The 26,508-nt window shown below is 41.6% G+C and overlaps 2 protein-coding genes across 14 annotated transcripts in view; one reads left to right on the top strand and one right to left on the bottom strand.

Moving 5' to 3' along the window:
• FAM114A1 (family with sequence similarity 114 member A1) overlaps positions 1-3,933 on the top strand; it is a 47,979-nt gene extending 44,046 nt beyond the window's left edge. The window contains exons 12-13 of the mRNA XM_025187966.2: positions 217-270; positions 2,461-3,933. Coding sequence (XP_025043751.2) covers positions 217-270; positions 2,461-2,562 — 156 coding nt within the window. The 3' untranslated portion in view covers positions 2,563-3,933. The remainder of the gene's footprint in view (positions 1-216; positions 271-2,460) is intronic.
• The window catches only part of TMEM156 (transmembrane protein 156), a 107,305-nt gene that overhangs the window by 43,710 nt on the left and 37,087 nt on the right, over positions 1-26,508 (bottom strand). For 5 of the 13 annotated variants that reach the window (XM_075930581.1, XM_075930582.1, XM_075930584.1 and 2 more), the window contains one exon: positions 12,550-24,489. In XM_075930581.1, the coding sequence (XP_075786696.1) occupies positions 24,404-24,489 (86 nt within the window). In that variant the 3' untranslated portion in view covers positions 12,550-24,403. Of the gene's footprint in view, positions 1-12,549; positions 24,490-26,508 lie in introns of those variants that run through there. The other 8 variants (XM_075930578.1, XM_075930580.1, XM_075930579.1 and 5 more) reach the window with 5 other exon arrangements.

The following is a 26,508-nucleotide window of genomic DNA, read 5'->3' as shown; positions in this document are numbered from 1 at the left end:
TTAAAAGCTACCAAAAATAGAATGCCGTAGTCTTACAATGATCGTGAACATGTGTATTTCCTTGAAAAAAAATTTTAATCAAATAAATCAAGCAGACCGAAGGCCTTCTCTGAATTCATACAGCTAAAACTGATTCATTACTAAGCAAATATATTACTGTTAAATATCTGTGTTTAACCTCGGCATTACATCTTGTCAATATTTGTCTTTCTGTAGAGCATGAAGAAGGCAGAGATTCTTAATCCAATGGTCAATGGTGTGCTTTTAGAGGTAAGCTTTCAATTTCTTCACACTAGGAAAAACTGATAAATTCACTTTGAAATGAAGCACACACATTTATGTCCCTATAAAGAACCATAAACATTTAATGGTAATGGCATTGTAATTCTGCCATCTCATAAACAGCTCTCTTTTGTGTTCTGCAGTCATCCACAAATGCCAGACCCGAGAAGTAATATTAAATTTTGTCAGGATTCCTGAGAATACTCTGACAGAAGTGAAATGCTTTTCTTACTGTGTGTTGTAATTTATTGAGTAAAGCTAGGTGAACAATGTGCAATTTGTTCGGTAAATGTAGCCTTTTTTCCTGCTCAGTATTGCCTATGAAACAGACTATTGCTATTAATTTATCCATTATTTTTGATTGTGCACATAACATTTGCCAAATAATTTCACTGTATGGTTAGTTTGAACAGTACACTGTGATTATTCCTCCCAGGATTCAGTAGTCAGTTTGATCTGCAAGCATACTCAAGTATAGTAGTGTTTCTCTTCCTTTGTTGGTTAACCTAATCTTCAAGCACTTCAGTGATCCCAAAATCTGTTTTCCCACACTAAATTGTACTTGTACAAATATTCACAGATGCATAAAAAGAGAAATCTTGGTCAACCCATAATTCTATTGAAGTCAAAAAGTTCATAAATATTTTTCTCATTCTTACTCTATTTTATACTCTGATTGAGACAGAAAGAATTCAACTGACAGTAATTTTAATTCAACTGACAGTGATTGGCTCAGACAGGATTAAAGTTTACTACATCTGTGGGACCCACTCCTTTGCTCTGCTAACGAGCCACACATTCTTTTTAATCATAAAAATCCATATAGTACAGAATGCTGCATTGTTACTATGTAGCTTTAACCTAACACTTGGGACCCATTTATTTTAAAAAAAGAAAAGAAAAAGCTATTATCTGAATATTCAGTAGTAACTGGAATATTCTGCTTTAAATAAGCAATACATTTAAAAGGACTATTTTAAAGATTCCAAGGTTTATAGTACAAATTCATTTTATATTCCCACATATTGTGGTATAGAGATTAAAGTTGCTGGTATCTGTGTTGGAGCTTTTACAGTACACCTCTTGGATAAATTCCTAAAAAGATGGATCCATAACATTTGGATCTGAAGTTGAGATTCACTCCATCCCACAAAGTTTAGGGGTATCCAGGTCTTATATATCCAGTATACCCATACAAAGATTTGCTGATAGGCCAGAATTATATTATACTAAAGAGTATGAGCAGGTGCTCTACATAATATTAGAAATTCAGTAAATAATATAATACTGCATTTATGCTGCAGTAGATTATTTAAACTCCCTGATTTCAGAAATGCTACACCTCCGTGCATCAGGTCTGCAATTAGTTCCGTAAGTGGAAAGATTTGATGCTTTTTGTTGAAGAATTTGATTCTGCTTCTGACCACCACAGAGGTATCACACATACATGCACTGTCACACACGCTACATCACACACACATCCTTCTGTCAAACAGAAGGAAGAACAGATCTCTGTATATAATGATGCAGACTGTACTTCCTTGCTATTAACTGTTTACAAACAAAAGAGCTCTTATCTGATTATGTATTTGAACTTTCAGAAGGCCTTAGATAACATTGTAAATCTTTTAAGCATTCTAAGCAGTGGTGGGATAAAAGGGAAGGTCCTTTTATGGATCAGTAACTGATTATAAGTTAGGAAACAAAGCATAGAAATAAATTATCAGTTTTCACAAAGGAGAGAGATAAATAGCAGGGTCTGAAAGGGATCAGTACTGAGATGTCTGTGGGTCAGCACATTCATTAATGATCTGGAAAGGGGTCTGTAGGAGGTGCTGCAGCCCATCTGAGCAGCACCTCTGGGCAGTGGGCCTGGCCTGGGTGTGCCACAGGCAAGGGTGCTTCAAGTCAGCTGTGGTGGGTGGGGGGAGGGGCTCCCTCTTTAATCAGTTAACCAGTTAAACATTACATTTAACTAGTTAACCAATTAAACAGGATTTTACATCCCTAGTTCTGACTCCGTATGGCTATTTTAATAGTGATTTCCAGTATAATTGGATAGAGCTCTTAAAAACTTGCATAAATTTGTAGCCTGATGTAGCACCAACTAGACTGAATATGAATAGTCACTGAGTTACATTGCAAATATGTACTGAATTACACCTTTTCTTTCTTTAGGGCTGCAACAGCACTACTTATATTCAGGATGCTTTCCAGCTGTTGCTTCCGGTTCTTCAGGTTTCACATATCCAGACCAATTGTTTGAAAGCACAACAATGAGTTTCTCAGCAGTTGTCATCACCGTGTGTAAAAGAAACAACAAGCCTAATCTCTTTAATGTATGCAATTTGAAGAGATGGCACAAAAGATGTCTGGCAACTGAGGGGCCTTTTGGGGACACTAAAGGCAGTTTTGCACATGCAGTACTGAAAAATATTTGAGAAAAATTAATTAGATGTCCTTTAACTTGATACAATTACAGTACTAGAATTGATCATTTATTTTCAAGTTAGTATATATTCACATTAATTTAAACTGAAGAAGTGTTTGTTGAAATTAGTATCGACTTCAATACGAAGAGGGTTATTAATATTGACACTTTTAACTCTAAACAATTACGTCTGAAGGAAATTTGAAAATAATGTTTTTTAAACATTTTAGTCCAGGTGCACCATTTCAAAATTCCACATTTTAATTCTCAATTTAAAGTGTTTACTTTTGAAAGTTAGTTTCTGTATTTAACCTTCATTAATTCTCAAGTTAACTGGGCAAATTAATTCTTTTCTGAGTGTTCCAATATTATTTCTTCAGTGACAGTCTGATAGTAATTCTCTGCACTCATAAAATGCTTTGTGTTCAAAGAGCTGTACAACATTAAGCAAACCTCAGCTAATTAAAACTATGAAAAATATGCATATCAGACATGCTGAAGTGAAACTGTCTGAGCCAGTTAAGGCATAGGCAAAACTGTACTTGTGCTGACCCATATTGTATATTTATTGTATTTATGCCAGTCCCTTTACTCTGATTGGCCAAAAAACATTATAGGCCAGAGTAGACTGATTTGCATAATAATCAGATAATCATTTCCCCAGCTGCACAGTAATTAAGCAAATCCCTTCATTTTGGTTGGCAGTTGCCCTTGCAACTTTCACAATCTGTGCACCCAGAACAAATGGATTGCCTTGTCTTCTCAGCTTTTTCCTCCATCTATCATTTAATCTAAATCTGGAATTTAAATGCATATTTTTTATAAAAGAGAATACTGCTAGGGTGGAATTGGAAGAAAGTTTTTAGGGAGGGTTAAAGAAGATGAGAAGGAGTTATAAAAAGATTGAGTTAGGTGGAGTGATGAGGTAGGGAGATTACAAGTTAAAAGCATGTTGTGGGAACGTGGAAGATGAATTCTGTGCACACAAATAACCCGAGAGGGTGGAAAGCACGTTTCAGTAGAACAGTAATTTAAGGGTTCTTCTGCTAAACTTGGTGATAGCTATATTTTGGGATTAATAAATTCCCAGCTCTTTAGCCTCATAGTTTATTTTGCCCAGGTTAAAATTATTACCTCACAACTCTAGAACTCTTCATTTATTTAAGTAACCAGTTCTGAATTGTCCTTGTTTATTATATTTCTCTGAGCTACAATGTAATTTGTCATCCTGATATAATGATGAGTGCTATTTAAATATTGTAAAATTGTAGCTAACATCTGAATATATTTAACCATTCAAGCAATGGTCACACAAACATAATCAGAATAGAATAGTAGGAAATGTTATAATTGTATTTGTTAGAAATGAGAAGCCATGTATCTGCCTAGACTCAGGGTATGTCTAGACTACATGCCTCTGTCGCCAGAGGCATGTAGATTAGGCTACCAGACATAGGAAAATGAAGCAGTGATTTAAATAATCGCCGCTTCATTTAAATTTACATGGCTGCCGCGCTGAGCCGACAAACAGCTGATTAGCTCTTTGTCGGCTCAGCGCGATAGTCTGGACGCGCGGGTGTCGGCATCAAAGGTATTTGTCGACCACCCAGGTATGCCTCCTAGGATGAGGTTTAAATGAAGTAAATTTAAATGAAGCGGCGATTATTTAAATCGCCGCTTCATTTTCCTATGTCTGGTAGCCTAATCTACATGCCTCTGGCGACAGAGGCATGTAGTCTAGACGTACCCATAGTAACTGTAGGGAGCCTAAATAAGAGATGACAGAAAGCAAGTTGGTGTTTCTACCTTTCATAATGAGGTCCATATTCTGCTGCCACCTGCATAGTGACTATGTTTAATATTTCATCATTTAGATGAGAGATACTCATTATGTGGTTCTGTTATGCTCAATTTTTATTCTGCCTGTGCAGCTGAACTTGGCAAGTAATACCTGACATTCATTGTTATTTACACCATCTTGAAATAATAGCCCAATATGAAACAAAGAGGAGCACTTGGGAAAATACAGAAAAGATACAGTAAAGTTGTAGGCAAACTTACTGTCTGGGAAAGTAAAATAAAGCTCTCAACAGCCCTCTTTGCTCGGGGCTTGTTTTAATTCCAAATATTCATTTAATTCCAATACATTCATATTATTAGTTATTAACTGCCCAAATTTCTCCTTGCTTCCAGTAGTTGGGAAGGGAGAGGACACACCCTTCGCCTTTGATAATCTTGACAGTTATTACTGTACAGAGAGACCAACATTAGGACTTCCTAGAAGGAGGGGGTCTCTCCTTTTGGTTTCCTGCCCCAAAGAGAAGAAGCATTGTACTTTGTTTCCAGATACCAGGTCACATATTGGCTCCTTGTCATGTGCCCTGCACCTGCAACTACCAATTTTAAAGGGCACAAGTCCACAGTGAGTACACTGGGGTGTGCTCATGCCTCTAAGGCCTAGTGCCCTGCTACAGCATTTCCTTATTTAAAGCAATATTTTGTTTAATGGTGATGTTTTCAAATCAGTATGTAGTGCATGATTAAAATCCTGTTTTCATTTTAAAGGGAGATTATCACAAAAAGTAAAGTTCCTTTATTTATCAGTTATTATGTCTTAGATGTTATTGACTTTCAATTAGTCTGACCAATAATTATAGTTGAGAAAAGCCTTTCAGTCCAAATGAAACCTATCAGAATTGTGACTCAATTATCGGTAAATGTGATGTGTCTGCCAAATGAATCAGTTCTAAGGAATACGCAAGGCAGTTTCATATTACCCCATTGCAGAGGTTAATCTTTTTGGATTTAAAATTTGTCACGTCTTATTGTTCTTCAGGCGTCCAGAGCAAAATTCATATAGTCAAACCTGACAATGAAACACTGAAGGGAACAGTGAAAGTTGGTTGTCTAATAAAAGTATTCTTTTAATTAAAGGTGAACAGAATTATATGGAAACCCGTAGAGGCTACCGTAAGGAGCTGTTGAAGGGAATCATTTAAGTCAGGAGATTGCTGTGTGAGGTGGTCCTTAGAACAGGTTTCACTGTACTACTTAGATTATGCATGTAGTGTATCAGTGTTTTGCCCTTAAGTGAAAATAATTATTCTATAAAAAGGGGAAATGGTGTATGACATTCCTGGAAATATCTACACTAAAATCTCAAACTACTAAGCCCTAAAAATTTAATTTTAAAAAACATGTTTATGAAAGTCACTTATGCTATTGGAGAAACCAATTTTTCATAGCGTTGAAAATGATATATTGTTGTTGAGTAATGGTTCACTTTTATGAACTCTTTTCCTATCCCGAAATAAGGGCTTCAGATTAAACAAGGCTTTTACACACATTGGAATGAAAAAGTGTGTTGAGCTGGAATATCTGCACATTTGCAAATCTGCAAATTATGCCAACTATTTCAGGTTATAGCTTCTTAGCTCCGCTTTAGTTGGGCTTCATACTATTTGACAGGGCATTTTTTGTATGTCTGTGTCAAAAGTATTTGCAATTTTTTTCCAAAATGGAAAAAAGAAAGGCATAATTTATTTGTTGCTGCTATTTATTGTTCAGTTAGAAATGGCTTTTCTCAGTAACTGACTCCTACACTATGGCATCCATTGCTTAAGACAATTGACCAAAGGAACTGCCATTTCTACTTTTTTGAAGTCCCTTAGATTATTCATTGATTATCATTTTTTTCTAAATTGTAAAACATGCCTCTATCCTTTTACATGTAATAAATTATTGCAGCCAGCAGCATTTCAGATGTTTTATTAATGATGCTAGTGTCATCAGCAGGTAAGGCTTCATAACAACTTTCATGAATCTGAAAGATAGATGAGTCCTGTTTGACACATTAAAGAACTTTTAATTTTGTCTGACTCACAGAAGCACTTTTTAATCACATGAACAGTCACCTACTGGTAGTATTATCTATTAGACATTTTATTTTTAATTCAAAATGACAGCGCTGTCTCATCTATTGATCTCAAAGGAATGGGACAACTGGGTAAGGAGTTATCTGAGATCTTTTTAAAGCCAGCTCAGAGCAAGGCTTAAAGTGACACTGTCAACTAATCTGACCTACTTGGAAATTGTCATAATCTGACTGAAAGGCCCTCTGGACTTTAAACAAGTATATTTCTTTTACCTAAAAATCAATTCTGCTACTGAGAATATGAGGACTAAAATAACCACTTCTATCACAGGACTTCTGCATTTGCATTATTTTGGTTCCTGACTCAGCATATCAACATAATTATCATTGTTGATTCTGATTGTGCATAAATGTGGAATTAGTATGAAAATGAACAATAATTAATTTCAGCTGTATTCAGTAGCCATGAGGAAAGAAATAAAAGGATTTAATTTGTGGTAAAGAGAATGTTTTTTTTTAAACTGATAATACCAGAAGAAACTTTTTTAAAAGTGTGTAACATTGTTCAAAATAATAAAGAGATGATATCTAATTAGTTCTGGACTCTATTCTGTTTGCACATTATACATGTGATAAAGTTATGATCATTTGTATATAAGCTACCATAAATTTTTAGTTCTGTGATTAATTCTTCTTTATCTGTCAAAATTCAGTCAACAAAATGAATCTAAATATGGGCCTGAACACCAGCACCCAAGAGTGAGGCACTGTAATTCAACAATAATTTTTAAACATTTATGGAGACATCCCAGTCTCATCTTTTGAGAATATTACCTGACAGACTCATCCATGTTGCTTCTGATCACTTTGGACTGTTCATCAACAACTATAAGGCACAGGGTAACATAGAAAGCATTAACACTCAGGAATTGGTTGGTTACATTGGGTAGAATTGTCCAAAAACGTTGCCCAACATTTTTTTTCACCAAAACATTCAAGTTGACTGAAACATACTGAGAATTCGTGGTGAATTAACTAAATTGTTTTAGTCAAAACCAAAACATCTGGAAATAAGTATTCCTTACAACATTCCTTTCATTTCATTTTAATTTTTAAAGATAAAAAAAAATCAAATAGAATGAAACATTTCATTTCTGAATTCCCCTGAAACATTTTTGCAACTTTTTCAATTTGCTAGAAACATCAAAAAATTCAATTTAAAGTCAACCCAAAACTTTTTTTGTTCATCCAGAAAACTGAAACACCTGCTATTTGCAGAGTTCTACCGAGAGCTGGTCCCTAGCAGTTTTCATGAGATCATATGTGGCCTCCCCTTGTTGACTAAATTATCAGAGTTCAAACCAGCAATGGTAGAGAAAAAAATTATTTTTAAAATATTAAGATGAAAAAGTGAAAAGAGCAGGAACCACATGGGAAGGAGACTGAGCAGGAGACACGTCCCATTAAAAATATGGAATTGAAGAAATTCACGCACATTCCTGCACTTAACCCTTCACTGTAGTTCCTTAAGAATGCCATATGTATTCTGAAAGAACTGCCTCGTTGCATTATTGCCTTGCTATTTATGCTGCTCCTGATAACCTGCTGCCTCTCCATTCTCCCACTAGTGTCATTATCCACAATTGGACATACATGCCAGAATGAAAAAAGGTAATTTTTAGTCACAGGGAGATAAAGTTCTGGGACAGAAAGATATTAGATCTTTGCAGTTTCTGTCTGATAGTGGGGAACGCTACACCTGTAGCTCAAAATAAGCTATTCAGTTTGAGCTGCGCAAATTGTGTAGCTTATTTCAAGTCAGTTTTGAAATAGCTTATTTTGAAATTTGATATTGTCTGCAGAGCAGTTATTTCAAAATCAATCGCTATTCCAAAATGTCCCCTACTTCTTGTGGAATGAGGTTTACAGGGACGTCGGAATAGTGAGCCCGTTATATTTTGAAATAATGGGCGCACTCAGACACAGAATAGCTATTTCGGGATTCTGAAATAGCACTGCAGTGTAGATGTAGCCAGGGTGTTTTGAAAAGAATTCTTAACACGTAGAGATAATATTAGCCTGCAAATAATACATGCATTTGCAATGTGATATGGATTTTGAGCTGCATACAGAGACGCATGAAGACATCACAGAGTAAAGTGGTAATAGTTATACTCATTAAAAACCAGGTGATAGCATGCCTTTAATAATGTGTTCAAATACGGGCACAATACAATTTGGAGGAAAGCGACAAAAAAGTATGGATGGATTGATGAGGCAGAAATCAAATAACTAACATAACTTATAGTTCAGTCCAATAACATCTAATGGGGAGAAAGAGGAATTGTATAGGCTCAGCATCAGCAGAAATAATGGAATTAAATTAAGGGGGAAAATAGGATTATATGAAGAAAAAATTCCTGACAGTGAGATCTCCTTCAATTACTGAGTAATCTTCTATAGAAAGCAGTAAAAGTACCATACCTTGAAGCATTTAAGCCTTCACTGGAAAAGCACTAGCAATCTGTCATTGATTTAACAAAATATAGGACTATGTAGCACTTTAAAGACTAACAAGATGGTTTATTAGATGATGAGCTTTCGTGGGCCAGACCCACTTCCTCAGATCAAATACAGGCAGTCCCCGACTTACGCGGATCCGACTTATGTCGGATCCACAGTTACGAACGCGGCTTTTCTCTCCCCGGAGGACACGGACTGCAGGACCTCGCTGTCCCACCGCCCATGTACTCCGGGGCGAGAAAAGCTGCTCCGCGTCTCCCTGGTCTGCAGACCAGGGAGACGGGGAGCAAAGCCACGGAGCACGCCCGCAGGGGGACAGCTGAAGTGCACCCGGGCTGTCCCGCTGTGGGTGTGCTCCAAGGCTTTGCTCCCCGTCTCCCTGCAGACCAGGGAGACGGGGAGCAAAGCTGCGGAGCATGCCCGCAGTGGGACAGCTCAAGCACGCCCGGGCTGTCCCGCTACGGGCGTGCTCCAAGGCTTTGCTCCCTGTCTCCCTGGTCTGACCAGCAGACCAGAGAGATGGGGAACAAAGCCTCGGAGCACGCCAGCAGTGGGACAGCGCGGTGCGCCTGGACTGTCCCGCTGCCCGCATGCTCTGCGGCTTTGCTCCGTGTCTCCCAGGTCAGCAGACCAGGGAGACGGAGCAAAGCCGTGGAGGACTTGGGCGTCCCCACCCCCGTCTCCCTGGTCTGCTGGGGGGGGGGGTGCAGCTAGTGCCCCCCCCCCCAGCAGACCAGGCTTTTCTTGCCTACCCCTGGGGTAGAGCAGCTGGGGGCTGCCGGGTTGGTCCCGCAGCACCGCCCTGGACCAACCCGGCAGCACCCCAGCTGCTCTGCCCCAGGAGTCCTGATTCAGCCGCTGCTGGTCAGTTTCAGCAGCGGCTGACTTGGAGACACCTAGGGCAGAGCAGCTGGGGTGCTGCTGGGTTGCTGCAGTAGCGCCGAGGAGCCGCGCTACTGGAGCAACCCAGCAGCACCCCAGCTGCTCTGCCCCAGGCGTCCCCAAGTCAGCCGCTGCTGAAACTGACCAGCGGCTGACTACAGGAAGCCCGAGGCATTGTTGCTGTGCCCCAGGCTTCCTGGAATCAGCCGTTGATCAGTTTCAGCAGCAGCTGACTTGGGGACGCCTGGGTTTCTTAAGTTGAATCTGTATGTAAGTCAGAACTGGCGTCCAGATTCAGCCGCGGTTGAAACTGATCAGTTTCAGCAGCGGCTGACGCCAGTTCCAACTTACATACAGATTCAACTTAAGAACAAACCTACAGTCCCTATCTTGTACATAACCCGGGGACTGCCTGTAGTGGAAGAAAATAGTCACAACCATATACACCAAAGGATACAATTTAAAAAAATGAACACATGAAAAGGACAAATGAAATGTGATTTGTCCTTTTCATAGGTGTTCATTTTTTTAAATTGTATCCTTTGGTATATATGGTTGTGACTATTTTCTTCCACTATTTGATCTGAGGAAGTGGGTCTGGCCCACAAAAGCTTATCATCTAATAAACCATCTTGTTAGTCTTTAAAGTGCTACATAGTCCTGTATTTTGTTTCAGCTACACCAGACTAACACAGCTACGTTTCTATCACTATTCTCATTGATTTAAGACAGTGGTTCCCAATCTTTTCGAGCATACAGACCCCTTTTCAATCTATTAACATTTCCTGGCCCCCCCCTCCCTGAGAAAAAAAAAGAAAAGGAAAAGAAAAGTAAGGAAAGAAAAAAAGTAAGGATCAGGCCCACTTATTTTTAAACTTTCCACGACCCCCCCAACAGTACCATCATGGATCACCAGGGGGTCCATGGACCATAGGTTGGGAACCACTGATTTAAGATAACCTAAACATCACTTTTCCATGTGTAAGTTCCCTAGTTTCAAAAAAGCAAATGAAAACAAACTGAAGACAAAAGTTTATTTATGTACTACTTTTCAGTGGTCCTTTCTGGAAGTTTGAAATTATTATTACAACTAAACATAGCCCCAAAGATTAAAAAAATCAAGGTTTTTCCTGATTTTTTGTAACATTATGATACAAACAGTAGAAATAAATATTACAAGTTTATCCAACTAGATATAAAAATTTCAAATAGGCTTAGCCATTCAAAAACTAATGTTCACAATTGTTCCTATTAAATCTGAACTGCTTGGTACAGTATAATGACTAGAGAAGCAATTTCAGAAAGCTTCTGGAGGGAAGAGCCATATAAATGTAAAAGCTGGAGGTTATGAAGTATTAATATGATGCTAAATTGCTGCATATCATATTTGCAATGGGCAGTTTACAATCTGTTCATCCTGATGGATTTAGCACAAGGGAGTAAGAAGCCCTGGCTCTGCAATTTCTGTCTCTTGTTAGTAATTTATGGCTAAATTGTACCCACAAATAATGTGTACGCACAGAATGAGTTTGGGACCCTGCTCAGCTCAAACAGCTCCACTACACTCAGAGGAGCAGCAATAAATGGAAAATAAGGAGAAGTTGCAGGAGATAATGAGTTTGAATACTAATGATCTAAGCTAGTGCAAAAATAGGATTGCAATTTATCAAGGATACCAAATCCATTTGCTGCTGCTAATGACTTGTTTTAAAAAAATTGGTTTTGTAGTATGGAGCCAAATCTGTACTATTTATCCACATTTTTTCCTTAACCCATTAAGATCCTACAGTCTTTGTGCATGCAAAACTCTCATTGACTTCACTGCCAAAGTCCTATTGTGTTCACATTGAACTTCAAGATTTAGCTTATGATGTGACCCTTCTTGCCTCTTCATCAGCAGTCAGGGACTACACCTTTTCAGGATCATTGTCACGTATGACATTCACATTACACAAACATATTCATCGTCTATCAAAATATACATTTTTTCCCATTTAAAAGAGACTCTCAGAGAATTTTTATCACAGAGAATACAAAATGAGTTTCTTCTTAGCTGGAAAGAAAAATTATCGCACAGATACAGGCAGTCCCCGACTTACGCGGATCTGACTTATGTCGGATCCGCACTTACGAACGGGGCTTTTCTCGCCCCGGACCTCACAGGCGGCGGGTCACCACCCGAGGCCTCTGGGGCAAGAAAAGCTTCTCCCGGTCTCCCTGGTCTGTTGGGGGAGTCCAGCAAAGCCGCTGGACCCCCCCCCCAGCAGACCAGGGACACCCGAGCAAAGCCGCCGCCTGGGCGGCTTTGCTCGTTTGCCCAGGAGCAAAGCCGCCCAGGCAGCGGGACCCCCGCCGCCTGAGCGGCTTTGCTCCTGTCCCCCTGGTCTGCTGGGGGGGTCCAGAAAAGCCGCTGGACCCCACCAGCAGACCAGGGGGACAGGAGCAAAGCCGCCCAGGCGGCGGGGGTCCCGCCGCCTGGGCGGCTTTGCTCGGGTCTCCCTGGTCTGCTGGGGGGGGAGGGGGTGCAGCTAGTGTGCCCCCCGCTCCCCCAGCAGACCAGGCTTTTGTTGCGGGACGCCTCGGGCACAGCAGCTGGGGTGCTGCCGGGTTGGTCCTGTGGGAACCTACCGGGCAGCGCCCCAACTGTTCTGTCCCAGGCTCCAGATTCAGCCGCTGTTGAAACTGATCAGGCTGATTCCAGGAAGCTGGGGGCAGAGCAACTCTGCCTCCGGCTTCCTGTAGTCAGCCCCTGGTCAGTTTAAGTGGCAGCAGCTGAATCTGGAGCCAGTTCCGACTTACATACAAATTCAACTTAAGAACAAACCTATTGTCCCTATCTTGTACGTAACCCGGGGACTGCCTGTAATCTCCCAACTTTGTGAGTAAGTATAAATCCTGATTGAACCCAGAATATATATAAAATCTATAGCCTCGCACTGAGTTTGATGCTACAGCAGTATATCAGTTAATCTGTTCATATTTTAATAGCATGGACTTGATTAATACAAAATCCTGTTAACTGAAGTTCTTGGCATTCTTAGGAATAAAAGGTGCCTATCATAGCCAGAAAAGATGTATTGGAAATGAAGAGGTCTTTGTTCATGGAGCATCGATTATGTTACATACTGGAATGCCTGAAACTGAAGAACTTATCAGATAAAAAGAATGAGGGTGAAAAAGGAGAGCTATTTCTTATTTACTTTAAGTTTAGTGGATCCCCTCGCAAACTATTTCATAAATGTAGTTTTTTCTAACTTTCATTGTATTGAATTTTCCTCTTCATCTTACAAGAAAAAAATTCAAATGAACAAACACTCAAAATGAAGGCTATGCTTCAGACAGGAGCAAATTCAACTTCCAGGGAATTCTGAAGCCCCGATAGCTCAGGTTTTCCAATGTAAAGGGGGTAGAGTAGTCACTACCTATCAACAGACCAGTCCCTAACTGTTCTTTCCTAACTACCAAGATTCTGCACATGAAAATTTCCTTCACCAAATAATTAAAAATAGATTTCTGTGTGTCTGTTCCATTGTGGTTTGGTTTTTTGTTCTTTTTTACTTAAGTGAACCCTATAGCAGCTTGACTTCCAAGGCAACTTCTCAGTGCTTCACTGCTGCTGGTACTTTTGAGAATTAATAGGTGCCTACAGGAGGTGTGCAGAACTGAGGACACCCTTTTGAAAAAGGAAACGACAGGAAATAGGAAGAAATCAACTAGTGAGAAGAAAAAAGCAGCAATTAAGAGATTGAAGGAGGAATTAAATCTCATCTTCATCTAATGTGCCAGCATACCAAGGGTCACATTTGTCAATATTTAAATGAGGCCAACCATTTCCTCATTTGCATATGAAAGAAGGTCTGTCTGCTAGTCAATGAGTGAGAGCCAGACTGTGGGAAGCTGAGCTGCAGAAAATGTTCCAGACTTCATAGCTAGTTAAGAGTTGCCAACATTCCTTGACTGGATGGATCAGATGCCTTTGCTGTGAATGGGACCCAGTCGGGAAAATTGGCAACCCTATAGCTAGTCTTTATCTCTAATGGGGCAAAGGAGAACCCCATACCTAAGCAACATCAAACTCTGACAATGTCCAGAACTAAATGCGCTGAGCCATCTGCATGATGGTCAAAAAGGAGAGTCAAGAATTCTGCAGCCAATATTCCCTTCTTGGGTGACAAAGCAAAAGATGACATGCCTCCTGTTCTGGCAGTTACTCAGGTTAATTGAACCTTGTGTTTCATTCACATTACCCCATAGGAGCTTTGGGTAAAAGGAGTTTCTGAGGACAGGAATTCACATTGGCTGAAGCAGCTGCTGAAGTGAGCCATAAATTACAACTATAAGCTGGTCAGAATGCATCAAAAATTGGTGCCAGCCAATGGAAAGAGCAATTTCTTATTGCCCATTGCAGCCAAATCAGGCAGTCCTGCAGCCAAAGCAATCTAAAGACCAAATCCTTCTTTTAACAGCTTCTGAATCTCTGATGGATTCTAAGACTGGGGGAGGGGGCCGAAGAGTACATCATGTTGTGTGTTTTTTAAGCAAAAGCAGCTTGTGCCAAATGTTCTGAAACATACTCAGCAATCTGTGACACTACAAGCCACATTACACTAACAGACATAATGGGTTTAAAAACTTAATTTAAATATTAAATATATAATGAGGCAGAAAGGGCAGAAAATAACTATACCGCTCTGATATTTAGAAAATAAATCTGTAACTGATTTGCCTGTAATGCATTCATTATAATATTTGGGGCCATATGCTGAGATGAATCAGTGTCCAGAGAGCTGTATACAGGGATTGAGGACAACAAACTGAAAATTTTATTAATTGGCATATCTCCAGTGTATAGATATTAAAAGTCTCTACGTTCAGTCCAACCAGCTCACCCTTACCATTTAACCATAGTAGTATACCAATTCAGCAATGCAGTACCCTAGGATACACATTTTATATAATTGGCATTTTATACTTCAAGGAAAATCAAAGGGACCCCATCAACTTAAAAATCATATTTTTGTCTGGATATTTTGCCTATTTTTTACAAATAAACATTTAAGATTCCTAAAACAGACACTAAACGTTATTTTGGTCTCCTCGCCTATTACCAGCATATTTCGTTTTTATATTTGTCAGCTGCACTGTTGCACCTGTACAATTAGTAATTTTCTCCTGCTGAGTGAGTCTCTTACTCAGAAGCAAGGAAAAATATTTTTAATAGGAAGATGTGATTTTAAAAAACAATCACAAAAACTGAAGCATGAGTATACTCGAGGCTACTTTAATTCACTTTATTGATAGTTGTGTATTCTATTAATGTTCTTATTCCGAGCTTTTAATAATGGAACATGAATGCTTTCTCGTAAGGCAGGAGGGGTCTGATCCAAAGTCCCCTGACGACAATTGAAAGACTCCTGTTGATTTCAGGCCCTCTGCAGCTAGATTGTTAGTGTTCTTTTAAAAAAGATAACAAAGAAGATTATCAAAATTAATAGAGTAGAGTTTGGGATATTATATTGTTGTCTCCTTTCAGTTAATTGTCCAGCACTGACTCATGCCCTACCACATATTCAAGGGTCTGATCCCTCATGTTAACATATTTTACATGAGATCAAGAGTCAGGTTCCCTTTTCTGATTATCTGTACTATAGGAAGTTTCATCTTCCTTACAACTACATCCTCATTTTGTTTGTTACCCTAACTGTGCTGTATCTCTGTAGTGTAAACTGAATCGGAACCTTTGATTGTAACTCCTTAGGAGAGTGACTTGTCTTATTTGACTGTGAAGCATCATAAACAATCATGGCATGGTAGAAGTAATAAATTATAGTGAAGCTCTGTCCATATCCAAGGGACCTGAAAGCACTTTGTAATGTAAAGTATTGATGATGTACCAGAATTATGCAGGAAAAAAGAGTAAACTTTAATATGTGGCCCACAACAGTTCTTATACAATCTAGGACATTAATCCACTTTAGTAAAAGAACAAATGTTAGGACAGTAGGGTTATCTCCTCCTGCCCTTGGAGCTTTTGTTGCCAAAGAGACAGATGCAGTAAATAAAACATTTTCAGTAATATTGATTTATGTGGTGAGAATTTAATCTAGCACCAGCAAGGAAAATGAGTGTGCACATCTTTTATAAAAAATATCTTTGTATCCAGCTGACCTTAGGATATTGTTCTTTTCAGAGGTGAAATGTCAGTTTTATGTCTGGTTCTAATTTTCCAAATGATATTTTCTTTTTATATTCCTTTTTTATTATCTTTCTGAGAACATGCTGCTGCTTTCCCTTACATGGGCAGGGGACAAAAGCCCAACACACTGTGATGGAGGTATGCTGTACAAGTTCTAACAGATGAAGGCCTGCCAATGGGGAGAGAGGTTGTGGGCAAAGGAGGAAACTGCCCAAGGACCTAGTGCTTCAATGGGGACTGGGGTTAAGGGTCCCTGTAAGCCAGGGGTGGGCAAAAATTTTGGAAGGGGGGGCACTTCACAAATTTCAGAAGTGGCTTTTTGCCATCCTGGAAAGGGTGGAGTAAGAATAGTTTAATTTAAAATATGAAACAGATTAAGCGTTTTAACTTTCTCATGTTAGTTTATCAAATTTCATTTTAAATAAAGTAAAATATGTCCAGCACAAAAGGTTTCAATGTTTTCTTTATTTATGGGAGAGGTAGGGAATCCTTTTTGGGTTGGGTGGTCACTGACCCACACAAAAAAAATCAGTTGGGGACTACACAAGTGAGAAGCAAAAAACCCCCTCCAAAACCCCCCAACATTCACTGATTTGGCCCCAACTGACATATCTCACTCCTTTGGTGCCCCAGCCTCACGGAGTAAAGGGAAGGGATGGGAGAAACTGAGGTTCAGGGCTTCCCATAGACCAGATTTCTTTTTCTGGGGTTCTGGAGTTAGTGGATTTTATAGACCTCCTTAGGCTCTGGGATAGGAATAAAAATGAGGGTTACAGTGCATAAGATAGGGCTGCCAGCAAGTAGGATAGGGACAGTATGCGGGATCTGGAGGTAGCTGGGGTGCAGAAGCAGGCTGGGAGTAGGATGTCTGGCCAGGTGGAGGGAGCAGGAACAACAAAGGGTGCAGTGTGTGGCCAGGAGAGAGGATGCAAGAACAGGGGAGGGTGCTGGAGCAAGCTGAGAGTGCTGGGTCTTGGGGGGAGGGAAGTGACAGAATTTGGGTGGGGGTGGGAGGTCTGGGCATGAGGGGGAACCTTATCTGGCTTCGTGCCCCCTTGCAGCAATAACTGCAGCCATGCTGTCCCAGGTGCCCTGGAGGGAGGCCCCGCTGCCATGGCCACATGGTCTGGGCCTGGCCCCGAAGCACTGCAGCCACAGGCTGTCCCAGAGGTGCAGCTGCCGCAGCCATGCAGCTTGAAGCCAGTCCCAGAGGTACTGTAACCATGTGGTCACAGGCCACCCCGGAGGCGCCATGGCCTGGGGCCAGCTCCGGAGGTGCCACTACCATGGCCAAGTGGCCCAGGGCTGGCCCTGGAGGTGCCACTACCACAGACTGGGGTCGGCCCCAGAGGTGCCACTACTGTGGCCACATGGCCTGGGGCCAGCACCATGGCAGTGGCGCTTCCAGGCTCTGGGGCTGGCCCCAGACTGCGTGGCTGCAGAAGCGGTGCCTCCAGAGCCGGCCTGAGGCCAGGTGGCTGCTGTAGCGGCACCTCCGGGACCGGCCCTGTTGAGGAACCTTGTCTCCAGAACGGCTTCCGCTCCAGCGGCTGCACAGGTGGTGGAGGGCCAGAGCTGAGCTCTTTCTCCCCCTCCCCCCTCGTGCATGTCCATGAGGGGGTGGGGCCTGTAATTGCCTCATGGAAGGGATCAAAGTCCAAGGCAGGCCAGATCTGGCTCACTGATAGGCTTTTGCCCACCCTTGCTCTAAGCTGCACTGTAGCACAGCCTGCAGCTGCTTAATGAGTCCAGTGGCTCAGCTCCCTGCTTAGGACAGAACAGTGAGTTGGGAGAGACTTGCTGTGCAACCACACAGCTTATATGGAACCTTGACTGGGACTCTTGGCTACCACGACCGTTACTGCAGTGACCGTGATGGCCAGAACTCCGGATCCTTTAAGTCCCTGGCAGAGCCCCAAATGGCATACTAGAGAGCCCCAGGTGGCATACTCTGGAGTGCACTGAGGGGGGAACATGGTCTGGGCAGCACCAAGAGCTGGCTGCCTTGGCCCTGCCCCTTCTGGGAGCACAGAGCAGACCCCCTACCCACTTGCCCAAGGGCCCAGTGAGTCTGTCAGCTCGCCTGTCCATATGTTATATCTATGTTCTCATATTGCATGAGTCACTGTAGAGATTGGGAAGGCTGGAAGCTTGCAATCAGGCTGTGGTGATTCCACATAGTACAGGTTCAATGGGTTCAGAGAGGATATTTTAGAGGCAGGAAAGGGATAAAGTTAGGGAGAAGTCATTCTCTGGGACTTGCTTCCCCCAGGATTCAAGGGGAAATCTGTGTTACTACATGGGGGATTAGGCTCTCCAGGACTTCTAAACTGAGCCATCGGGGTAAGGGGGGCGGAGAGAGTCATCCCTGAATCTCTTAGACTTTACAGTAGACTGTTCACTGAACATCCATGGAACAAGATGGTCTGATTCATAGTTCATTTCCCTCTTTATCTATTATTCCAACAATTGTTTGTATCTTAGTCTCATCCAAATGGCCAGAAAGAAGAACATTCCTGGATCCCTTTTCTATACATTTTCTAGTACCTGAAGCTGGTAGTATGAATTTCATTTATTCTGCGTTGTCCTTCCAGTACAGGACTTCCCAAACTGGGGATTATGACTCCACAGGGGATGATGAGATTATTACATAAAAAGCTGGCAACCTTCACCTTCAAATCCTTTTATGATATGATAGAATTTATGATAGTGTAAAATATAAAAAAATAGTGTATTTAATTTATAAAGGGTGTAACCCCCTTTCTCCTTCCTAGGTTACTTGAGAGCAGGCCACACTCACCTGTGTGCCTGGGCACCTGATGTTTTTAACATAAAAGGAGATCCTGAGTACCTCAGTGGTGATGTTGTTTAGTTGGGGAGTCCCTGTCCAACTCCTTGCTCCTAAAGAAATATACAATGGCTGCACCGCCACCTGACTGGCCCTGTACACACTTAATGGTGTGCTTTGGGAGCCTCCAGGAATAAAATTACTCCAGTAATAATCTGGATCTAACTCCAAGACAACAATTATAAACAATTATAAATTATACATCTAATTGATTAAATTAGAATTAACACATCTTTACTTAACTTAAAGAAACAGAGTTTTACAGATTAAAAGTGAATAAAATCAACAAAGTACACAGAAATAAAGGAAACTTACCTAACTGGCATTTACACTGCCACCATTTATCCCATCCCAGAGTGTACACTCCTTTGGATTCAGAGTCACAGATGCTTGCGTGGGTGCACTTGAAGGTCTGCAGCTGAAGTGGAGACAGCACTGTGCAGGTTGTGTGTGTCAGTCCAGTCAGGCAGCCAGCTGCACAATCCCTCTGGCACTGGAGGAGGCCCCGTCAAATGCCAGCTGCTCTGGTTCACTGGACAGATCACTCTGGCTCTCCTTGAACCCAGAGTTAGTTTGTCTTCTGTGCTCCATCCCAGGCAGCACTTTCCCAAAGAGGTTATGCAGGCCCTTCTCAGCCACAGGCACAGTCAAAGTCTCTCTCCTCCAGGGAAAAGCACCAACAGCCCATGAACCAGCCTGCTTCATCCAAGCCCCAGCAGGCTCTCAGTAACAGGCTCCACACCAGCAATCTGGCTGCTCTCTCCAAAATGCAGCTTACCAATTCCCTCTCTCCCAGCCTGGAAGAGCAAGCCTGCCCTCCTGTTTTCCACGGGCTTATGAGAGTTGTAGTCTCTAGAGCCAGATTGCAGCACAAAGGATCCTCCCAGTAAAAGTCAGAGGCTCCTGTAGTAAAAGGGAGCCTACAGGGGGTCACTATTACAAAAGTTTGAGAACCACTGTTCTGGTATGTTCTGGAATCTGAGGCACCCAAGATTCCTGCAATCATCTCAGCTTCTTGCTTTTCATTGTTACATGGAGGGGTGTGTATGTATGAGGGAAGTGGGGGGAATATTTGCTACTGACAAAAATAGGAATGAGAGACCAAAATACAAGTTATCCTGTAGTCACTAACAATAATTCTTGGTTCATGCAGGGCTTTAAAGTTCTGGACACTCTCTCTCTCTCTCTCTCTTTCTTTCTGCTTCAGATTCTACCACCTTTTAAAATAGTGAAAAACATTACTGTCATAGAGGGCCCAGTCCAACCTAAGAGGGAACTGGTGTAATCCACTTGTGCTTCATTAAGAGTCTTGATGGGGCCTGATAGAAGGCAGCTGGTATCTAGAAATGGCCAAATGGAAAAAGCTGCAGGGGAACAACTGATATCTGTGGACTTCTCTCAGCCCAATGAGGTAAAAGAAAGTACCAAACAGAGCATTACTAAAGGGTTCCTGCAGGAAGCAGCTAGAGGCCTGGAACTATAAGCCTGAAGTAAGAAAGACTCCAAAACCTCTGAACCCAAAAGCAGAGACTGTAGACCAGAGAGATTTTTATTTTGTTGAATGGAAGAAATTTGAACCCCAGCAAAAGAAATCTTGTCTTACATCTTTACATGGTGTGGAGTTCGTTAGGGGTCTTGAAAGGGAAATTGGGGCAGAAGTGGGTGCTAAAAGACAGGCATGCCTTTCTACAAATTACTATTGTGGTGTTGTGAGAACTAACTGTTGCCATGTGTGAGATGTTTAGCCTGTAACTTTTTTGGTTGGGTGCTATTAGGGAGTTTGTATGGTAGCCATATTACACGAAAGGGAGGAGTAACTTCCAGCTGCATCAGTCAAATAATATGGTGATAAGTGTCCTGAAATACATAGACAGATTGGATGAACTGTGATGGGAAGTGTTTATTTGGGATATAGATACACATAGAAAAGCTGCATGTTGGAAACTGGTGACCCTTTTATTAAAACCTTTGCTACCAGTTAACTTCATTCAGATTTCCCAGTTGCATTCAACATCTCAACAGAGAGAAATACTGCATAATGGACCTGATTCAAAGCCTACTGAAGAAAGTGGAAAGATTCCCATAGTCTTCCATAGGCTCTGGATCAAACCCTTCTGCTAGCTGTTTTGGGCATTAAAAAAAAAAAGCTTCAGGTCAACAATATGGGTGGTTTTGCCAAATCAAAATTTAGCTTGAGTATCACTTACAGACTCAGATACACAAGTACTGTGGACTAAGAAAATTTATAAAAGATCATGATTTGACAAATTTATTTCCCATCTTATGTGACCGTCTCTGTAACAAAATCAGAGGGAGATTCCACTCTGAATAAATTTAACAAAGAAAATGAAAATATTATATATAAGTAGAGCATAGACCTAGCAATAAATCTATAGCCTCTAACCAATAGGTGTCTTTTCCTTTGGAGGGAAAAAAAATCATTTCAGCAGACAGTACCAATGTGTGTGTGATAAGTTTGTGTCATTGGCTACTGATCTGTCCCTAACTATTAAAAGACAAATACTTCACACTAAGGCAGTGGTCCCCAACCTTTTGGGGCTGCTGGGTGCCTGGGGGTGGGGCCGCTCACACGCGGGCACCCGGGGGCGGGGACACCCTTACGCTGCGTGCCCGGAGCTGGTGCCACCCATGCGCCGCACTCCCGGGGCTGGTGCCACAACTGTGCTGCACACCCAGGGAGATTCCACTCTGAAGAAATACGCTGTGCGCCCAGGGCCAGAACAGCCCATGTGCCCGGGGGCGGGGCCACCACCGCCCATGTGCTGCGTGCCTGGAGCAGGTGCCTGTGGCACGTGCCCAGGAGCCAGCAGCGCCCATGTGCCGCATGCCCAGGAGCAGGGCCGCCCATGTCTGCGCGCCCAGGTCGGCACCGCCCCTATGCCACACGCCCAGGTCAGCGCCACCCATACACTGCAAGCCCGGGGCCAGCACAGCCCTTGCGCCGTGCAGCCAAGGGTGGGGCCACCTAATCACAGTGCGCCCGGGGCCAGCACCGACCATGCACCGCATGCCTGCGGGCGGGGGTGGGGCCGGCCCTGATCACTTGGCAGGCACACAGAAATGGCCCGGCGGGCACCGTGTTGGGGACCACTGCACTAGGGCATTAGCAGGAACTGAGATCAGCAACAAGAACTGGAGATGTGTGATAAGAACTGGGAATGCCTCTCTTTCCTCCAGCTTACTGCTTACACCACAGATAATAGAGCCACCCTGTGAAAATGTAGTTTTCTGGGGCTGTTAAATAAGCACACTTCCCCTTTCAACACAATCTGGCATTTGCTGAGCATAAACTTGACCTTCACTTACACCATATATATGCACTGAGGCCCTCTGCTACCTGGAAATAGAGGCAGGATAGCTGCCCTTCCATGGTGAGATGAGTGTGTCTGTGAAAACTGGACTAGTGGGAAGCCCCACTGCACAATTTTCAATGTGCTTCTCAATAGAATACATTACAGCACCGTCAAACACCCCAGTCAGAAACCAGGCTCTAAAATCACTCAGAAAGCCAAACAGTGTGCACACAAATCTAGCTGCCCAGCCTGGACTGCCACATTCTGCAACTGCAAAAAGACAAGTCATTTTGCTTTTTATCTGCACACAGAGAAATGAAAGAAGTTAGAGCATCAGAACAGCAGTCCCTTATTCTTTCCTTGCATGTTTTATTCTAGAGAACCAAGGGAGTATGAGGTGAGTCTAATTAGCAATAATACTGAAGTCACATTTAAAACTGTCACTAGAGCAGATCTAAAGTGTGATCTCAGATTCATATCACTCAGTTATCCCTCAGTCAACCACTACTAAATTTAGACAATCCAGAGGAACAGTTTTTAGCCACAGCTAAATGCCAGACCTGAGTATGTGCCTGCACTGCAGAAAGAAGTATCTATCTGGGTGGAGATCTGAAAATGAGATGATCAGCATGGAGGTCATGTATTGTTGGGAGGCATCCCCACAGGTAGGGAAATGGGATACAGAGGAGAAGGCGGATAGGGTTGTGAGAGGAGGATTTGCACAGAAGAAAAGGTAAATCCACTTTGGTCTATGCTGGTATCACAGGACTGGGCAATAGACTAGGACTTGGAAGACGAGATCTGTTCTAATCTTTGCTACTAACTTTGTGTGTCTTTGGTCAAGTTAATTCATCTTTCTATACTTCGGTTTTACCTTTAAAACAGTGAGAGTGAAAGTGAAAAAATATCATAAATCCCACTGTGAATGAAAAGCATTATATAAGTGCTCCGTATGTTTAAGTATTATATTATCCCAGGCGATGGCCCAGCTAGTCTCATTCAGAATCTCCTAGCTCTACATCGTGTTTTGCTATGTTATCATCTCATCAGTCTCCCACTATAGCTTTTAAAAAATTGTAATTCTGCAACTAATTCAGTGTTTTCGGTTCACAAACTGATTTGTCTATGGATCCACCTGAACTATTGAGGTTAATCTGTATTGTAGCAAATTCATTTTCCTAAAAATCCATGTGATTATATAAAGTACATCATTCCTGTTGGAACACATCAGATTTAATGTATGTAAATAATTTATGATCTTAAGCTTTTAACCTAAGTAATGTTTCATACACAATGACATTCTGTGGAAATATCTGTAGATGCCTTTATTCTATTTTGCTTTGTATCAGTATTTTGTTTTTACTTATTCAAATATGATCTCTTACCTTGAGACGTTAAAACTCCTTTCAGGATATATATTTTCTGACTAATCTCTTTGTCTCCATGTCTATTGAGGTCAGAGCCAGCACCCCATAACCAGATGCTTCTTAACTTTGAAGAAACTTGAAAGTGAATTTCAACTCCACACTTGGACCCACTTCTGATAAATATCCACATCTTCAGTCATTTCTGCTGACTGCTATCATGTGGTCAGAGTGGACTGATGGTGGATTTCTTTGCTGTTTGAATTTGATCACTAAATTATTCAAACACATGGTTCTTTTCAGGACTCATTAGCAAATTATTTCCCCTGATGCTTTCTCTAGTTCCCATTGCATCACTCCTTGTCAGAAATAATTGTCAGCTTGATTCTGAAATCCAGGACACACTGCTCTACACCATAAAAATAGTGCCAAGGTTTCTGCTGAAGTCTTCAGGGGCACACAGGGTTTAACAGACTAAAAGATTAGTTTATTGATCAGCCTTGGTGCTAAAAGAAAAATTGATTTTGTTTTTCTTCCATCTAGTTCTTGTGAAACATATTTTCAGGTCCACTACCTCGTGCGTCTTGGCCATAAATGCAGTGTAATTTATATATTGCATGTGGTTAAGTTTAACATTAAGATAGGAAAGGAGAATCACCTCCGTGATTTAAGGTATTTTTGTTTACCTCTTACACTTGCTGAGAATGCTCATGTTCAGGAATTGCGGGTAATATCTCTGTTTGTATGATAGGTGCAGGTTTTCGCTGTTTGGTTTCTGTTAAAAGAGAAAATAGCTTTAGTCCACATTAATAAATAGCAAAAACATCTGAAGAATGTTAGACTTCAGGCACCTAACTCCTATTTGATTTCAAAGGGAAGTAAGCACATTTTAATAAATCCCACTACTACGAGTCTGTGTCCCAATGAAAGTTAGCTAAATTTAGGCATGTAAGTTTTGACTTAAGTCTTGTCTACACTGGCATGTTTTGTTGCCAAAAACTGCTGTTTGTTGACAAAACAGTGAGGCTACGTCTAGACTACATCCCTTTTTTGGAAAAGGGATGTAAATTAGATGTATCACAATTGCTAATGAAACAGGGATTTAAATCTCCCGTGCTTCATTAGCATAAAAATGGCTGCCGCTTTTTTTTGGCACGGAGTTTTGTCGGAGAAAAGCGCCAGTCTAGATGCTGATCTTTCGAAAAATAAAGCCTTTTCCGAAAGATCCCTTATCCCTCTTGAAATAAGAGATAAGGGACCTTTCGGAAAAGGCTTTATTTTTGAAAGATCAGTGTCTAGACTGGCACTTTCCTCCGACAAAGCTCCATGCTGAAAAAAAGCGGCAGACGTTTTTATGCTAATGAAGCACGGGAGATTTAAATCCCCGCTTCCTTAGCAATTGCGATACGTCTAATTTACATCCCTTTTCTGAAAAAGGGATGTAGTCTAGACATAGCCCAAGGGTTTGTCTACACAGTAAAGTTATTTTGAAATAACAGCCATTATTTCGAAATAACTTTCCTAGTGTCTACACAAGCCAACTGCTTTTTCTAAATTAATTCAAAATAGCGGAGGGCTTATTTCGAAATTGGTAAACCTCATTCCACAAGGAATAGCACCAATTTCAAAATTGCTATTTCGAAATATGCACTGTGTAGACGCTTATTTCGAAATGGGGGCCTCCAGCCCTTTCCAGGGTGCTCCAGCCCTTTCCAGCGTCTGACCTGATGCCCTACTGGAACCAGTTCCCATTGGCCTTAAATGCGATTCAGCATCCAATCAGTGTGGATGTGCTCACAAAGTATTGAGTCGGCAAAAACGGTGGCCATTTTAATGCAAATTAAATGCAAGATATTTAAATCCCCGCTTCATTTGCAATGTTAACCTGTGTAATCTGCATCCCTCTGTTGACAGAGGGATGCAGTCTAGACATACCCTTAGCTACATTGCTTTGCTCTATCTATCAACAGGAGAGCTAGCAATGTGGCCATGAAATGTCAACAATGGGAAGCAGAAAAAACAGTTTGACTAGTTTTCACTTTTGCCTACTTTTGCATGTCAATAGCACTTTTGTCACCAAACCTTCTATGGCCATGTCTACACTGGAAAGGTTTTAACAATTTTACTCATAGTGAATATACAGAAAATCTTCAGTAAAAGCAAATTCCTTCCAAACTTAACCCTAGCTCTAGCCCTAGTCTTCTTACCTATTTAACATTACAGAAGATGCGTCTTGCCTGCCTACTTCAACAAAAAGGAATGCTGCACAATAGGTATGAGAGGTGGACCTAGGCTTAGAGTTCCTTGGAATGCCAACATTGTTCTATATACATTAACTTAAATGAAGTTACACAAATATAGCCAAGGGAGGATTTGAACTATTTTCTGTCAGAGTCAAGGGACTATTCTTTGAATGGGACAATAATGGAAACAAAGCAGAAATTCGAATAGGTAATGTGTCTTGTTCTCTTATTTACATACTGTAGCCACTGAGGCCCATTACTGTTTCATCGGCTTCCCAGATCTTCAAAGTCTACATGTTCTAAGAGCACAACCAGAGCCAGGCTGCTCCTTCTACTCAATGCCAATTAATAGAAATGTATGGACACAGTGGGGAGTGGGCAGAGTCTGCTCCACAACACGATAGCCAGGGCCCCAAAGCCAGCAGAGAAGGTGAGGCACCAGACTTTAATTCTCAGAGCCTTGGTTCCTGACCACACTGAGCAGGGGCATTGACATCCTGCCCTCATTTAGGCTAAATGGTAAAGTTGCAATCCAACCCTTCATTGTTAGG

This window comes from Pelodiscus sinensis, chromosome 5 (genome assembly GCF_049634645.1).
Source record: "Pelodiscus sinensis isolate JC-2024 chromosome 5, ASM4963464v1, whole genome shotgun sequence".
Lineage (NCBI taxonomy): Eukaryota > Metazoa > Chordata > Testudines > Trionychidae > Pelodiscus > Pelodiscus sinensis.
Note: the sequence above shows the minus strand (reverse complement) of the source record. Positions and strands in the feature narration are given on the sequence as shown.